This window comes from Mastigoproctus giganteus, chromosome 4, assembly GCF_048544385.1.
Source record: "Mastigoproctus giganteus isolate SK-2022 chromosome 4, ASM4854438v1, whole genome shotgun sequence".
Lineage (NCBI taxonomy): Eukaryota > Metazoa > Arthropoda > Arachnida > Uropygi > Thelyphonidae > Mastigoproctus > Mastigoproctus giganteus.
The window spans coordinates 30847963-30866044 of NC_143578.1; the positions used below are offsets into that span (position 1 = coordinate 30847963).

Consider the following 18082-nt stretch of genomic DNA (forward strand, 5'->3'; position numbering starts at 1 on the left):
ATTAAATTTTTTTTGGAACATCCTATATAATAAAGTTTGGAGAGGTAATCAGAAGTAATGAGAATAATCACAATATTTTTTATTGAGAAAATGAAATGAAGTTAAGTAATATCTTTGAATATTATATAATTGTCCATAACTAAAGAAATTACACAAATTAAATTAATTTATCCATATTTTGAACTGGAAGACTGTCTTTCTCCACAGTTAAGATGATTAAAAAAAAATTATGGTTAGTATATACGATGTGTATGACAAGTAAATTAATATTGTTGGAAAAATCACTGAATTATGGCTGCTTCACCATGTTTCTTCAATTTATTTTTCTTAAATCATCATTAAGGAAATAACTATTTACAGGTTTGATGTTCATATTTAATGTTTATGATAGGGTCTCCATTTAATATACAACCCAGAATCAAATGCAATAATTTTTTTAAAGAATTAAGAAACCTGTAGTAAATATTCTGAAATTTCCTTGAGTTAGCAATATTAGAAAGATAAAATGGAAGTAGAAAATAAGATGCACAATAAATCACATATTATGAACTTCTTTACAGAGATATATCACTTGTTTATTCTATTGTACAGTCACTTAAGACTAGATGACACTAAAGTGGTTGTGGGTTTTTTTTTTTTTTTTTTTTGTTTTTAGTACTGATCCTGGACCTTGCAAAATTGATTCAAACCATCCTTGTCATCACTGGCAAAGTCATTAGGAAAGAAAATGCATCACAGATAATCTTTTGACCAAACAAGTCAAAGGTGAAGAAAATATATTAAAAATTAAAAGTCTACAAAAGAAAATTTGTTGCATCACATCCAAAATCATAAAATTAAATTTAAATGTAAATAAATCAGTACTATGGAAAATAAAGAATGATGACTGGAAGTATAAACATAATATTTATCAGCAGTTTCCTTTTCTCTTAAATAAAGCTTTGAAACTCTGAAGAAAATTATATAAAATATAATTCAAAATAAAAACGGGCCAATTACTGGTTTTGTTCTTAGTCTTGGTTGCAGTCCGCTCAGTAATATAACTTGCAAATCCCAAGAATCTGGCTGACTAAATTCAATCCTGAAACTGATAAGTCATGTTACTGTACAAGTCACCTGTAACCTTTCAAATATTACTGCATTTCAAGTTTTTTACAAAACTTATTTGTACTGTATGCTTTTATCCCCGTGTATGGATAAAAATTTCTCCGTCTGTTTAATATAAATACTTATCTAGATAAACTTTGGTTTTGCCACCAAAACAGTGGTCTTGCTATCTACATAACCAAATATAAAGGTTAAAAATATCTTGGGCACTCTTTATGTGGCAGAAATTCTGGTCTAGCTCTGCAAAGCTTCAGTACCAAAGTATCGATCTCCAAAGTTACCTGAAAAGATTGATATTTTAGTTATGCAAGTAATAAAAATTATAACACTGTAATGAACGTACAAGCATATATACATACTATGGCATATAGTGTTAGAGGTATATGGGAGCTCACTGCACTGAAGTATACCTCAATATAGTCAAGGTAATTTGGATGACACCCCCTCCCCCTTCAAATGAGATTCTTATTAAATACCTAAGTTGTTCTTTTAGTAGCACAGTGTAAATCACAATGGAGAATAATTTGAAATTAAGCAACCTAAACAGAATGCAATCTGTCTATTTCTTAAAAAGGACTACAATTATTCTCAGACATTTAGTGATACTTCTTGTACCATTGCTTCAGTGACAGTACAGAAGTCCCATGAAATGTCTGAGAATAATCTGTGGTCCTTCAAGAAATCAAAGACAGATTACTCTATGCAGGTCAAAGTGCTTAATTTCTCACTATTCTCCATGCTAAATACCTATTGTAACTTACTAAAATAAAAATATAGTAAAGCTCCATTAATTCAATAATGAATAATTTGCAGTACAGAGAGAGTTTGGTTTACACACATTAGAATATGGATAACTTGAAATTTAGTTAATTTATAATTCAAAATACTATATTTAATCCCAATCTAATGTATACACCTTCCTGGTAAGAAACTATCATTATATACTTCAATAATTCCCCCCTACCCCAGTTCCTTGTTCCACGTGGTAAAAAGTGGAATGATAAACAAAGTACATGCCAAGACTGTTACAAGTTATCAGTTGGATGTAAATAGTAATAGTATTGCCATATAGTGCAAGGAAGCCACAGGCTTTTGCTGCACTAGAAAAAAAACCCCAAAAAAACCCCCAGATATACAAGAAAATACAAATTATATGCTTCCCTTCTCATTCATTTGACCTTTGAATTCATTTAAACTGTCAGCGTCAACTACAAGCAATCAATGACTCTCTGGCTAAAAGAAAACTTCCTACAATCTAATCTAAACTTCAACCCCTGTAATTTGAATTTATGACTCCTAGTTCTGGAATTCTTTATAACAGTGAGAATTCCACCTTCACTCATTTTACTAATCCCTCTCAGAGCCTTATGAACCTCAAATCAGGCCAACCTCTGAGGTGCCTGGTTGCCAAGCTCTGTGGCCCACATAATTGGAGTCTCATCATACAGTCATCCTGCTAATCTCATCATTCAAGTTGCCCATTGTTGGACCCTTTCAAGAAGCTCTGTCTTTTTTCAGATGAGGTCTCCATACTTGAACACAATGTGGTCTTACAACTGTCTTATACAGTGGGATTGTGACTTTCCTATCTCTACAGGATAACGTTCAATAAATCATCGATAGGACACCATGGGCTTTCCTGGCTGCCTGTTTACACTGTTCAGAAAAAACTTTATATCTGCCCATGTTGTAACTACCAAATCCCTTTCCTCCTCCACTGTTTTTAATTCAACCCCACCAAGTGTATAATTCGTTGATAGATCAGTATTCCCCAAGTGTAAGACTTGGCATTTAGCAGCATTTAAACAAATCTGCCACTTCTCTGGCCATCTCTGAAGTTTGTTCAAGTCATCCTGAAGGAGCACTGCTTGGCACTGATCATTAATGACTCTGCCAATATTTACATTTTTTTTTTGCAAATTTTGATATCACACCTTCTATCCCTTTGTCAATGTCATTTATGAAAATGAGAAATAATGGTCCTTGAGAGACCACACTCCTGACACCAATCTGAAAAATATCCATTAATCTCTCACGAGGGATCGAGTCAAATGCTTTGCTAAAATCGAAAGAAACTACATCAAAATTGTTTTCTAAATTCAGCTCATGAGTAACTGTGTCAAAATAGCCTAAGTTAGTTGAGCATGATTTATCCTTAACAAAGCCATGTACGTCCTTCAGAATGCCATATCTATCGGAATGTCTCTGGATTACACCCTTATTCATTGCCTCTAAGATTTTTCCTACCACTGAAGTCAGACTAATTGGTCTGTAGTTACAAACTTCTCTTAGAACCATTTTTTTTTGTATTGGTGATACAGTGGCACTTCTCTAATACAAAGGAATCTCCCCAGAGTCCAAATATACCCTCATAATTAACCTCGATGGTTCAATAAACTCCATCGCACTCTCCCTCAAAAATACAGGGTATATGCCATCAACTCCTGGATTCTTATTTGCCTTTATGCTCAAAAGGCTTTTCTAATAAACAATCATCTGTAATTATAACATCACTAATTTCATAAAGCTCAGCCTCACTCACACAGCCTCTTCTCATCAAGAAGGGTCTTTTGTCAGTAAAGACCAATGCAAAGTACCTATTCAATTAATCTGCAACGTGAGCTGGGTTACCTAAGACCTTCCCACACCCAGGCAGTCCTTTACTAATATTTCCCAGGTGGGAAATATTATTAAAGGACTTCCTGGGAAACCATGTCAATGCTAAATGTAATGTAATGTATAACTAAGTTCAGTGACAGCTAGACTTTTGTGGCACAAAGGACGCAAAACTGAACCCCTGCAATATATATATATAAAAAATGATAAAGATGCAATGAAATTACGAAAGTCTTATCAAACAGGAATGAGCTATAAGAGTTAATGCAAAATTTATAAAATATATATAAGACAGGGTTATGGATCCGGGTACTACAGTAAACACAGAAAGGACCGGCAACCATACTGAATAATAGACAAAAAAGGTAAAAATCAGTATATTTGTGTATATGGTAGGGTAGTTGAGCTATCAGGTGTAATAACCATGGAAGAATAGGGAGAACCTGTAAGTACAAAATCAATTTACCTGAAATAAAAATAAAATACAATTAATAAGGGCATAATTATTGTAAGAACCTAAAGATGTGGGTCCTAGGACTTTAACTACTTCTTCAAAAAGACTACAGCAAAAATCGTAGGAGCCACAACAATAGACCAGGTCTCTGTTTCTGTTATGATGCACACGTAAACGGTATATGTATACATCACAGAGACCAGAAGGAAGAATAAAAGAATAAATAAACTATAAAATAAAATCCTGTGGAAAGAGAAGATCAAAATGTAAACTCAAAAAAATTTAAGAGATGGGACAAAAACAAGAAAACTTACTATCTATATATGGACCAGAAGATGTTGAATGGTGTAAACGGTGATTGAAGAAGAGAGCCGAGTGCTCACGTGTGGTGTATATATGTGTCAGATGAAGTAGCCCTGTGTGGGGGGCAGAAGGTGTGAAATCGTAAACTGGAACTGTACCCGCATGACGGGGAAGTTAGCAATTAAACAGATGAGGCAAAAAGCCGGCAGAGGAAGAAACAAAAACAAACAAGTAGTGTGGAAAAGACAAAACTTTATAATAGAAGAAACAAGTAGCGATATTAGAGAAATAGCATCTCGATATTGCTTTTGGCCAGCCTAATTGCTCACGAGAAATAATATGTAGTAAAAAGAACAGCAGAAAGTAATTGAAATGGAGGTGAATAAAGTAGTGATCAGGCAGTCCGGGGTTGCAAGCCCGTACCACAGATGGTCCCTGGACGGATGACTAGACAATTGCCTTATGTGTTTAAGTCAATAGTGGCAATGTTAAAGAAATCAAAATAATATAAATAAGATAAAAAATAAAAATACAAAGACAAAACATAATATCCCTGTCAAGAGACAATCCAATTGGATTGTCTATAGACGGGGGTATTATGTTTCTTGTCTTGTCATCGTTTTTGTGTATTTTTATTTCTTAGCATCAATATTCGTCAAAATCTTTCTAGCATCCTTTTGATGGAAGATAACAGGAGACATTGAATGGAGTGTGTTGGGAATGGTTGGAGGTGTTTTACCAAGATCATTAATACATGAGTTGGAAGAAAAATGGGATGCTAGCAGGTCAACTTTATCCTTGGCCAAAGTGACAACAGAACCATCTGGTTTTGACAGAGGTGGGAGCAAAGATGGGCAAAAGTTGTGGCCAACAGGTTTGGCAAGAGACCAGACTGCTCAGCTACCATTAGGGCAAGAAGCAAGTTTCCTACTCTTAGCCTGTTCTAAATCTAGTTTGGACTGATTGATAACTGCTTTACAATTGTTGGGAGCTTTGGTGTAGCAGAAAATGAAACTGGAGAATTGGAAACAAGCCAATTACGATATGCAACATTCTTCCCTTGAACAGCCTTAGCACATTTTATGGAAAACCAAGGTTTAGATAAAGGAAGAGATTTTAAAGTGGAGTGTGGGATAAAGGATTCCATTCCTACAAGAATAGTTTCATTGACATGATCTGAGCAAACGTTGACATCACAAGTTTTGAAACAGTAATCCGACAAAGAAAAAGATGATTTTTTTTTTTTTGGTAGTTGTTGGCGCATCGGCTTCTGTGGCCATAGTGCACCTCCCAAGGTTTTTGCAGTACTTTGATCCAAGCCCGAGACGGGATTCAAACCCGCGACCTTTGGGTTGCCAGGCAGACACTTTACCCACCTGGCTAGAGGAAAAGAAGAAAAGAAATGTCGCAGGTCATCCCATTTTGTATTCTTGTAATGCCAAACAACATGAGGTTAGGAAAAGCAATGAGATAAAGGCTCCATTGGAGAAGAGACAAGTATGTCAGTAGCATGGCAAACCAGTAGAGCAAAGAAGAATTTATAACATGAAAAATTTAAGAACAGAGTACTGTTGGAGAAACATTATTAAATAATTTAGAAAATAAGAGTCCAAATTAAAGGAAAATTTAGAGGTACCCCTAATTTAGCGGTTTCCAAATTGCACGAAATATCATTATATGTAAATGTAACCAGCCAACAATACAAAAATAAGTAAAAAAGTAAAAATAAAAAGTAGAACATACCATAATATAGAATTGAATAGAAAAGACTGACTATTATGCCCTATCTTGTCAGTGGACCACTAGGCCATAATGGTCAGGGAACCACTACATTTCTTTTCTATTCAATTTGATATCATGGTATGTTATTTTTTTTATTTTACTTATTTCTGTATTACAGTTAAAATTACAGTTAAATATATGCAACATGTGGTTTTTGCATATTTGCTGCCACTGATGCACTCTACTATCCTTATTTTTTTATTTTCACTTAATTTTGCACTTATTTCTGCTGTCTTAGTCAATTCATTTGGATTTAATTAGAACTATATTTACATGGTAGTAGTGTGATGAATTGCTAATGTTGCATCTGTGCTGCCCTCTAGCCTAATTTATTCCCAGATATATATGTTTAGCAGTTGCTTTGTCTGTTCAGTAGCTTGGTTTTTCCATGTGAATATTACTTCTCTGTTCTATTATTTTTACACTACATATGGACCCGTTGTACAAATCTATTGCACCGACAGTCTGAACCTAGTATCATTCTTTCGCGGCATGAATTTGTGTAGCATCTGAAATGTAGTGGTTCCCTGACCATTTGGCCTCATGGTCCACTGACGAGATGGGGCATAATGGTCAGTCTTTTCTATTCAATTCGATATTATGGTATGTTCTACTTTATTTTTACTTTTTTACTTATTTCTGTATCATTGACTGGTTACATTTACATATAGTGATTTTTCACTCAATTTGGATACTGGTGCTTAGCAACGAGGGATACCACTAAATTTTCCTTTAATTTGGGCTATTTTCTAAATTATTTAATAATGTTTCTCCAACAATATTCTATTCTTAATTTTGCATGTTAAATTTTTCTTCGCTCTACTGGTTTACCAGCTACTGGCATACTTTCATTTCTTTTTATTGAAACATAAAATTACAGATATATATATTTTATAGTTACAAATTAAAGTTTTATATTTTTTTTCGATTACTCAGGTATGTCAGCATGCAATATGTGAGAAATGCACAAAACAAAATATAGCCATTAACAGCTATAAAACTGATATTAAAATACTTATATAAATTAAGTACTATAATTACTGAGAAATTTATGTTGTTCAGTAATATTGTGCAAACTGTCTGGTGAATGGATCATAATATAATTATGAATTCACATTTATTTCAGAATTAAAGTTAGTAAAATGTTTTAAAATGGTACCTATCTTAAAAATAGAATTATCAAAAAAAAAAAAAAAAAATGGTTTATTTTAATTCGGGGGAAAAAAAAAAAAAAAAAAAAGAAAGCTCTATTTACATCAAAGTTAACTTACCAATTCCTGGCACAATATAAAATCTTTCATTTACTTCAGGATCTACCGCTGTTGTAACAATCTGAACTTTTGGAAAGGCATATGCTATGGTGTGTACACCTACAGTATATATATATATAAAATTTTATAGAATAATAGAATGGAGAAGCTATTGGTATATGCGGGGAAGGAAATTAAGATTTAGATAAGATTAGATAAGCAGAATTACGATAACATGAAATATAGATCAGGGTCACTGCTAACGCAAAAAATACCCTACAACCATAATGTATATATAAAGAATTTTTATTAGTATAAAATATAGTGAGTAGATATTTATGCTTAGAATTAGACTAATGAAAATACGGTGTACCCTGGGAGCGATATACGTGTTGACCGAAATGGGGGGAGGAAAGAAAGGAATCGAAATTAAAATAAATATAACAATAGAAAAAATAAACCAAATGGAATTTTGAAGAGACGACCTAGGTGGAAATAGCATTGCGGTGTCATTCATAATTTTAGTGTCTTCTTCAGAGGTCATCCACCAAAATAATGAAAAAGACAGCAATACGGAAACAGAAGTAAGAGTATTGCTGTCTTTTTCATTATTTTGGTGGATGACCTCTGAAGAAGACACTAGAATTATGAATGACACCACAATGCTATTTCCACCTAGGTCGTCTCTTCAAAATTCCATTTGGTTTATTTTTTCTATTGTTATATTTATTTTAATTTCGATTCCTTTCTTTCCTCCCCCCCATTTCGGTCAACACGTATATCGCTCCCAGGATACACCGTATTTTCATTAGTCTAATTCTAAGCATAAATATCTACTTACTATATTTTATACTAATAAAAATTCTTTATATATATATATATATATATAGAGATCTGTACCTATTATAATATTTACTGACAAATTCTTTTTATTACAAAAGAAAAGAATTTTTTTAGAATGCATTAAACTACTCACTCAGAAGGAAATATGTTTTGCACTCAGTTATGATAAGTATAATTACTGTAAATATGGTTATTCAGCTTCTAACACTCAGTACACACCTAAAGTCAATATCCAACTTTTGCTAAATTTTGTCAAATCAATATCAAGATAACCCAATTTGCGTGTAGAGATGAAATGAGAGAATTGATAATAAAATATTCATTTTAACAAAATTGTACAGATACAAACAAAGATATAATATATATATTATTAACTTGAAGACATTTTATAGTATGGCTGTTGAAAGGCATGATTTTTAAACTCAAGTACTTAAACTGTACTAACAGAACACTTCACTGCACTGAAAATATTTGAATAAATAATATATTTATATTTATTTGGGAGATCACACATTACAATCCCCCATTTTATGGATATTCTTCAGTGGAATGGGGAGGGAGGTCAAACAGTTAAACTTAAGTAATGAGTATTACTTACAATTATACACTTCTGATTAATAAAATCTTAAACAAATGAAATTAAGCAGCTGTAGGAAAAAATATGCACTGAATTAGTTGCAGATACAAGCAACACTGCAGAATTGCAGAAGCGCAAAGGTTATTGTTGAGGAGAGGATGAGAAAGGCGTAATAATGACAGATTACCTGCCGAAAGGTAGAACAATTACAGTTGCCTATTATGCCAACTTACTTACAAAATTATGGAAGAAAATCAAAACATGTAGGCATCGCATGCTGTCCAAAGGTGTGAGAATGCTTCAAGACAATGTCCCAGTTTACACTTCTGAAATTGCAACAACACAACTGGCCACTTGGGATATGAAATACTGCCCCATCCAGCCTACTCACCCAATCTTGCACCATTGGACTTCTTGTTTTCTTCCCTCAAATCATTTCTTCAGAGCCCTCATCATCAGGACCCACTTCCCTGATGATGAGACACTCATTTCCGCAACAGGGTCATAGTTCAAAGGCCAACCTCACCAATTCTACAAAAACAGTACCCGTAGCCTCATCCATCAATGGAAAAATGTGTAAATCTGCACGGTAGCAATGTAAAGGACTAAAACCTGTGCCAAGAATCAACAGGCTAGCAGCACCTCTGCAGCTAGGTCAGGGCGATTCTTTATTGAACCAACCTCATACCTTCATCAATATCATTGATAAATATACAAAACAACATCAGGCCCAACACCGAAACCTGGGGGACTCCACTAATAACACTAGTCCACAAAAAGCAGCATCCATTGATTACCACTCTGTCTTCTCTCACTCAACCACCCTTTTATCCATTATAGCAACTTACCCTTAATACCATATTGCTCCAATTTGTACAGTAGTCTTCTGTGTGCAACCGTGTCAAAATCTTTCCTAAAATCCAAGTATATGATATCAAAATTATTTTTTGCATCCAGTTCCTTTGGAACCACATAGAATGCAATAAAATTTGTCAGACAAGACTTTCCCTTAACAAACCCACGCTGTGTCTGAATTATTGTGCTGTGTCCTGAATCTGTGTCTGCCAGGGACAAAGGTTGATGACATTGTAGAGCGGATATCATCTTTTAAGGGCACAAAAAGTGATATATAGTTGTACACGTTGGCACTAATGATATTAAGAGTAGGAGACTGGCAGAATGACTTAACAAGTACAGGTCACTGTTAAAACAAAGCCGTGAATTAGGGTTGAATTTGAATGTGTCTGCAATTCTGCCCAGACACGATAGGAGGGAGTATATGATGAGAGCCTTGTCGATCAATTCGGCCCTGGAAAGATTGTGCGAGGCTCAAAGGGGTAGAATTTTTTTCAGCCTGGTCTGTACTTGTTAACAGGACAGACTGCTTCTAAAGGGATGGGATACACTTAAATAGAAAGGGTGCAAGAATATTTGCTGATGCTATCGAGGCAGTGTTAGGTGGGTTGGAAAACTGCTAGCTTGGGGGGGGGGGGATACAAGGACTAATAGATTAACAGTAGCCACTGGCAGAGGTGAAAGTGATTCTTGCACTGCTTCTATTGGAATGAGCAGCAGCCTGGAAAACAAGATGCAGGATATTTCAGAGACTGCTGGGAGTCTTTGCAGTACAAGTAAACGCATGGGTTGTGTAAAGGTAGATAAGAATAGGAACAGGTGCATGTATACTTGCGTGTACACCAATGATAGGAGTTTGGTAAATATATTTGATGAATTTGAGATATTGCTCAAAACATCAAAGGCAGATAGTGTTGGGATATCAGAGACGTGGTGTCACACAGATATAAGGAATGCAGAACTGAAATTTGGGGAGTACAATGTGTACAGAAAGGATAGACAGGATAGGAAGGGAGGAGTTATGCTATTAGGTAAGAAACACATGAAATCCAAGGAAGTGAAGCCAGTCGATATCGCTGGACAGTGCAGTGTCAAGTCAGTTTGGTGTAACATAAGCATTGGGAGATCAAAACTGAGAGTAGAAGTGTGCTGTAGGCCTAATGACTCTGATGAGTATAATAAGAAACTGTACAGGGAAATAGAGTGGGCCAGTAAATCAGAGTCTTATAATGGGGGATTTTAATTTCCCAGATATTGACTGGAATTTGTGGGTTGGTCATTCATACACTAACAAGGCTTTTTTTTTTTTTTTTTTTTAAACGGTGCTTGGGTTGGAGGTTGAGAAGACGAAAGAAGATATTTGTTCACATTGGACTTGAACTTCTGTAGATTGTAATTTTCAGGAAATATGTATGAAGGAAGGTTGTTTCAGAAAACGGCAGTTGAATGAATAAATGAGGAAGATGAAAAGTTGGTTCTGTGGGTTTGAAGTTGGACAGTAAATGGATGTTGGCTGGTGGCAGCACGTGTTCGGACTGTTTTGAAAAAGAGAGTGGTAATTATAGAAGCCAATTCAGAAGAACAGTGCCCATGGAAGTATCTGTAGAAGAGGCATGCAGCAGAAACAGTATGTCTATGAGAAAGTGGGTGGAGAGAATCTGTTAGAGATGAATCATTAATTAACCTAACTGCCCTCTTCTGAATGGAATCAAGAAGCCTGACAGAGGTTTTGGGGGCACCACCCCAGATGTGGGAACAATATTCCATGGCAGGGCGGATTTGCGATTTATACAAAGTGAGCAGCTGTTTGGAAGAAAAAGTAACGCCAAGAGCTAAAGGGAAAACCAAGTTTTTTAGATGCAGAGGAAGCAATATTTGTAATGTGCTTGTGCCAAGAGAGATTAGAAGTCAGGGTAATCCCCAAAAGAGATATATCATTTTGCCTAGAAATCGGAGTGTCACTAAAGATAAGCATAGGAGCAGAAGATTCCTTTTTTGCGAGATATAAGACAAGACTGAGTTTTAGAAGGGTTGAAATCAACTAAGTTGTCTTTGCCTCACTGGAAAATTACCTGAAGATCGGCATTTAAGGAATTGGTAGCAGATTTTTGAGAAGTTGAAGCTGATTGAGCAGGACAAGATTTCTCAAAATGGAAAGTGGAATGCAGTGTGCTATCATTGGCAAAACTATGGAGAGGATTTCCAGTCAATGGAAGAAGGTCATTAATATACAAGAGGAAAACAATGGGGAAAAGAACTGGACCTTGGGGGACACCGGCATTAGTGGAGAAGTTAGAAGACAGAGAGCCATCTACCATCACCCTCAGTGAGCGATCAGAGAGAGAGAAAACTGGATAACCAATTACTAAAAACAGTTGGCAAACCATAAGATGGAAGCTTGTTTAGAAGACCTTTATGCCAAACATGATCAAAAGCCTTTGAGATGTCAAGAGCAACTACTTGTGTTTCACCAAACCTTTCCATTGAATTAGTCCATAAATGGGTAACGTAAGCCAGAATATCACCAGTGGATCGACACTGACGGAATCCATACTGGCGATCGTTGATCAGACGGAAGGTTTCTAGGTAGTTTAAGAGTTGGCGGTTAATTGATTTCTCCATTAATTTAGAAAGAGTAGAATAATTGCAATGGGACAATAATTGGATGGGAGGGATTTGTCACCCTTTTTAGGAACTGGCTGGATATGAGCAAATTTCCAAGCAGAAGGAAAAACACCTTTGGAATAAGAAAGAGAAAAAAAGGGGTCAAAGAATAGGAGTAAGTTCAGGAGCACAGGTTTTGAGAACAAGTGGAGAAATACCATCAGGACCTGGAGCTTTCTTAGCATCGAGATTCATCAAAATCCTTCTGATATCCTTTTGACGGAACACCACAGGAGGCATTGAATGGAGCGTGTTGGGAATGGTGGGAGGTGTTTTACCAAGATCATTAATACATGAGTTGGAAGAAAAATGGGATGCTAGCAGGTCAGCTTTATCCTTGGCTGAAGTGACAACAGAACCATCTGGTTTGGACAGAGGTGGGAGCAGAGATGGGCAAAAGTTGCGGCCAATAGCTTTAGCAAGAGACCAGAATGCTCAGCTACCATTAGGGCAAGAAGCAAGTTTTCTACTCTTAGCCTGTTCAAACTCTAGTTTGGACTGATTAATAACTGCTTTACAATTGTTGCAAGCTTTGGTGTAGGCAGAAAATGAAACTGAAGAAGTATAAACAAGCCAATTACGATATGCAACATTCTTCTCTTGAACAGCCTTAGCACATTTATTGGAAAACCAAGGTTTAGAAAAAGGACGAGATTTTAAAGTGGAGTGTGGGATAAAGGATTCCATTCCTGCAAGAATAATTTCACTGACACAATCTGAGCAAACGTTGACATCAGAAGTTTTGAAACAGTAATCCGACCATGGAAAAGAAGTCTCGCAGGTCATCCCATTTTGCATTCTTTGTAATGCCAAACAATACAAGGTTGGGAATAGTCATGAGATAAAGGCTCCATTGGAGAAGAGACAATCACCAAGTTGTGATCTGAGGTGCCTAAAGAACCACTCACTTCAACCGTGTACTTAGAAGGGTTGTTTGTGAGAAAAAGATGAAGCATGTTGGCTGCATGGTTAGGATTGTCCGGTATTCTTGTAGGTAAATGAACAATCTATGCAAGGTCATTAGTAATTGCAAAAGCCTCAGCATCTCGACCAGCTGGGTCGGTGTGACCAGAAAACGGAAGCCAGCTGGAGTTGTGAACTTTAAAATCGCCAAGGAAAATTACCTCACTGTTAGGAAAGTTGGACTGGAGAAAGTCAAGTTGCAAAGAGAGGAAGTCAAAGAGCTCCAAGTGATTAGTGGAGTTGGGAGAACGGTAGAGACAACAGATGAATTTGACACAATGAGGTAGAGAGATTTTAAGCCAGAGAAGATCAAAGAGAGGAGATTCCAAATTGCCAAGTCTCTGACAGGGAATATCAGAACAGACATATGTACAAGTACCACCTCTGAGGCGAAAGGAATCATACAGCGAATAATTTGGGGATCTGAGATGAGCAGTAGTTGAATCAACCGATAACTGAGATTCTGTCAGAAAAAGTACATGGAGTATGGCACACTGCAAGTAGAAATGGACATCGTTGAGATTAGAATTGAGACCACGTATATTTGTGAAATGAATTAGGAAGTGCTTGTGGTTTTATTGGATGATTGTTTTCTACATCAGCATGTTCAGGAGGCAACTAGAGGGAGTAATACTCTTGATCTGATTATCAGCAGTGATTCTTCATGCATTAAGAATCTGCAGATAAAGGAACCACTAGGTGGCAGTGATCAGTGTGCTGAAGTGGGATTTACTCAAAGAGTTAACAACCATCAGGGGTAAAGGGAAGGGTTTTTGCTTTCATAAAGGCGACTACGATGGTCTGAGACTGTATTTAAATTCTATACAGTGGGATCAACTGATGACGTTATCAACAGCAAATTCAAAATGGGAAGCATTCAAAGAACTTATCTTGGAAGCTACTAGGCTTTACATACCAACTAAGAAATATTGTTCAAGGTTTAGGCCTAAATGGAAGTTAGATGACCTAATGAGACATATGGCAGAGAAGAAAAATGCATGGGATACATATAAATTAATGGGTGACATGGAAGCCTATGATAGATAAGCTGGTCTGTAACCAAGTCACAAAGGAGATTATGCAGGCAAAAGCAGATTTTGAGAAATTCTTGACAAATGATGCAAAGAAAAACAACAAAGAGTTCTTTACCTATGTAAACTCTAAAAGGAAAGGGATGAATCAGATTGGTCCACTGGATATTGATGGTTCAACTGTTGATGATACTGCTCAGGTGGCTAACAAAGTAAATGAGTATTTTGCATCTACATTCACCCATGAGGAGTTACTCAGGGAGGGGAATGCCAGAGGTGAGTTAAACTCTGGCAGTGAGCTAGATGATTTTGTAATAACTGAGAGGAAAGTGGAGGTGAAATTGTTGAAGATAAACATAAAAAAGGCACCCGGGGTGAAAGGGATCTATCCAGTTATATTAAAGGAGGCAGCAAAGGAAGTAAGCAAACCCTTAGCCATAATTATGAGAGCTTCTTTGGACTTAGGGGAGGTACCCATGGACTGGAGAGATGCAAATGTGACTCCAATTCACAAAGGAGGATCGAAGGGCGACACAAGTAATTATAGATCTGTTAGTTTAACTTCTGTTCCAGGGAAACTTAATGGAGGCACTGGTTAAAGAAGCACTGCAGGATCATCTAGACAAGACTTCAGTTATAGCTCGGACACAGCATGGTTTTGTTAAGGGAAAGTCTTGCCTGACCAATTTGATTGGATACTTTGATGCAGTCACAAAGGAACTGGATCCTGGGAATAACTTTGATATTATATACTTGGATCTTAGAAAGGCTTTTGATACTGTTGCACATGGAAGACTGCTGCACAAATTGGAGCAGTGTGGCACTGGAGGCGAATTGCTGCTATGGATAAAGGGATGGTTGAGGGGGAGAAGACAGAGTGGTAATCAATGGACACCGCTCATTGTGGACTAATGTTATTAGTGGAGTCCCTCAGGGTTCAGTGTTGGGTCCATTGTTTTCAGTATTTATAAATGATAATCATGATGGTATATCAAGCTTAATGTCCAAGTTTGCAGACGATAGAAAGGTTGGCAGGATTGTTAAGGACACTACTGACGCTATGCTGCTGCAACAGGATCTGGGAAGGTTGAGCAGATGGGCTGGGAGGTGGCAAATGAAGTTTAAAATTGACAAATGTAAAATACTGCGTATGGGAAACAGCAACCCCAGAGAAACGTATCAACTCTGTGGTACTACACTGACAGTGGTGGAGAATGAAAAGGACCTGGGGGTAATTGTGCAGGCAGATATGAAGTTCTCTGAGCAGTGCAGATGGGCTGCAAGAGAAGCTCATGGTGTCTTGTCAATGATATACAGGAATTTTTCCTAGCAGGGATAAGGAGGTGATTATTCCCTTGTATAAGGCAATGGTCAGGCCACACATTGAGTACAGTATACAGGTCTGGAGGTCTCATTTCAAGAAGGATGTAGAGCTGCTGGAATGAGTACAGAGAAGGGCAACAAGATTAGTGAATGGAACAAAGGGTTGCTCTTACGAAGAAAGGCTTAAGTTTTTGCAAATTACAGTGTCTGGAGACTAGGCACCGGCGAGGTGATCTGATAGAGGTGTATAAAGCCTTGAATGGTTTGAGCATGCTCAATGCCGATGGGATTCTTCCTCTTGCTCAGAATAATAACCTGAGAGGGCATAAATTCAGATTGAGAAAAGATAGATGTAGGATAGATGTGTGAAAATTTGCCTTTAGCCAGCGGGTAGGTGGTTGGTGGAACAGACTTCCATCCCTTGTTGTGCAAGTTGATAGCCTAAATAAATTTAAGGCTCAGCTGGACAGGTATTTCAAACGAATGGAGGGATGAAATGGAAGTGTTTTTTTTTGGCTGATGCTGCATAAGCTTGCTTTCTTGCATCATATGCCTCTACTAATGCTATTACTGCAGTCTTGTCTAGATAATCCTGTAATGCATCTTTAACCAGTGACTCCATTATTTTCCCTGGAACAGAAGTTAGACTAACAGGTTTGTATTACTTGTGTCACCCTTAGATACCCTTTTGTGAATTGGGGATGCATTTGCACATCTCCAGTCTTTGGGATTCCCCTGAGTCCAAGCATGCTCTCATAATTATGGCTAAGGTTTGCTTACTTCCTTTAATATAACTGGATAGATCCCATCCACCCCAGATGCCTTTCTTATGTTTAACTTCAACAATATCTCTTCCACTTTGCTCTCAGTAATTATAAAATCATTAAGCACCCTGTTACAGTTTGATAAATTTCTGGAATTTCCCTCACTTAATAAGTCATGCGTGAATGTAGATTTTAGATACCCATGCAAAATACTCATTCAGATTAGAAGCTATCTGAGTAGGATCAACAGTCAAACCATCAGTATCAAGTGGACCAATCTGATTCATCCCCTTCCTTCTAGAGTTTATACAACTAAAGAAGTCCTTCCTGTTTTTCTTATCTTTTGCCAAAAATTTCTCGTAATCTGCCTTCACTTGCCGAACTTCCTTTGTGACTTGATTACAGACTTGCTTATAACTATCAAAGGCTTCTGTGTCGCCTGATAATTTATATGCAACCCATGCATTTTTCTTCTCTGCCACGAGTCTCATCAATTCATCTGACATCCATTTAGGCCTAAACCTTGAACAGTATTTCTTAAAATCGGTATGAAAAGCCTAGCAGCTTCTACAATCACTTGTTTGAATGCTTCCCACTTAGAATTTGCTACCAATAACAACAGGTTAAATTGTATACATTGGTCCCAATGTATACAATTTAAATACTGTCCGAGACCACTGTAGTCACCTTTGCAGAAGTAAAAACCCTTCCCTTTACCCCTGATGGTAGTAATATCTTTAAGTAAATCCCATATCAGTAGACTGATCACTGCCACCCAGTGGTTCCTTATCTGCAAATTCTTAATGAACGAATAATCACTGCTGATAACAAGATCAAGACTTGGTTGCCTCTAATACTCTCTCTGGTTGCCTCTAATATGTTGCTGTACAAAACAATCATCCAATCAATCCACAAAAGTCTTGCTAGTGTGTGAGTGACCAACTCACAAGTTCCAGGCAATATCTGGGAAGTTAAAATCCCCCATTATTAGACAATCTGATTTACTAGCCCACTATTTCTCTGTAGAATTGTTCATTGTACTCATCAGAGTGATTAGGCCTATAGCACACTCCTACTCTCAATTTTGATCTCCCAATGCTTATGTCACACCAAACTGACTCAACATTGCACTGACCATATATGTCAACTGGATGCACTTCCTTAGATTTTATGCATTTCTTAAATAACAGCATAACCCTTCCTCCCTTCCTATCTCATCTATCCTTTCTGTACACATTGTACTCCCCAAATTCCAATTCGGCACTGCTTATACCTGTGTGACACCACGTCTGATATTCCAACAATATCCACCTTTGATGTCTTGAATAGCACTTCAAATTCAGATGACCTGCCACTGTGTTTGCAACTATTCAGCTTTTTTGCTCAAAGGGTGATGTCAAACCAGACTGGCACCAACACTGTAACCATTGAATTGTATATATTTTTTTTAATTTCATGATGGCTTGCTTTTCCTCTTCCCCTAGTTCTATAAACATTTACAGTGTCACACAAGTTGTTTTAGAAAGATTTGTCATTCCTATTACATAATA

At 36.8% G+C, this 18082-nt stretch overlaps 1 protein-coding gene across 1 annotated transcript in view; it reads right to left on the reverse strand.

Moving 5' to 3' along the window:
• Positions 1-955: 955 nt before the first annotated feature.
• Positions 956-18082, reverse strand: part of l(2)k01209 (uridine-cytidine kinase-like lethal (2) k01209) — a 154597-nt gene continuing 137470 nt past the window's right edge. Inside the window, exons 13-14 of the mRNA XM_090371459.1 lie at positions 7534-7632; positions 956-1388 (exon numbers count right to left, since the gene is read on the reverse strand). Coding sequence (XP_090227585.1) covers positions 1342-1388; positions 7534-7632 — 146 coding nt within the window. The 3' untranslated portion in view covers positions 956-1341. The remainder of the gene's footprint in view (positions 1389-7533; positions 7633-18082) is intronic.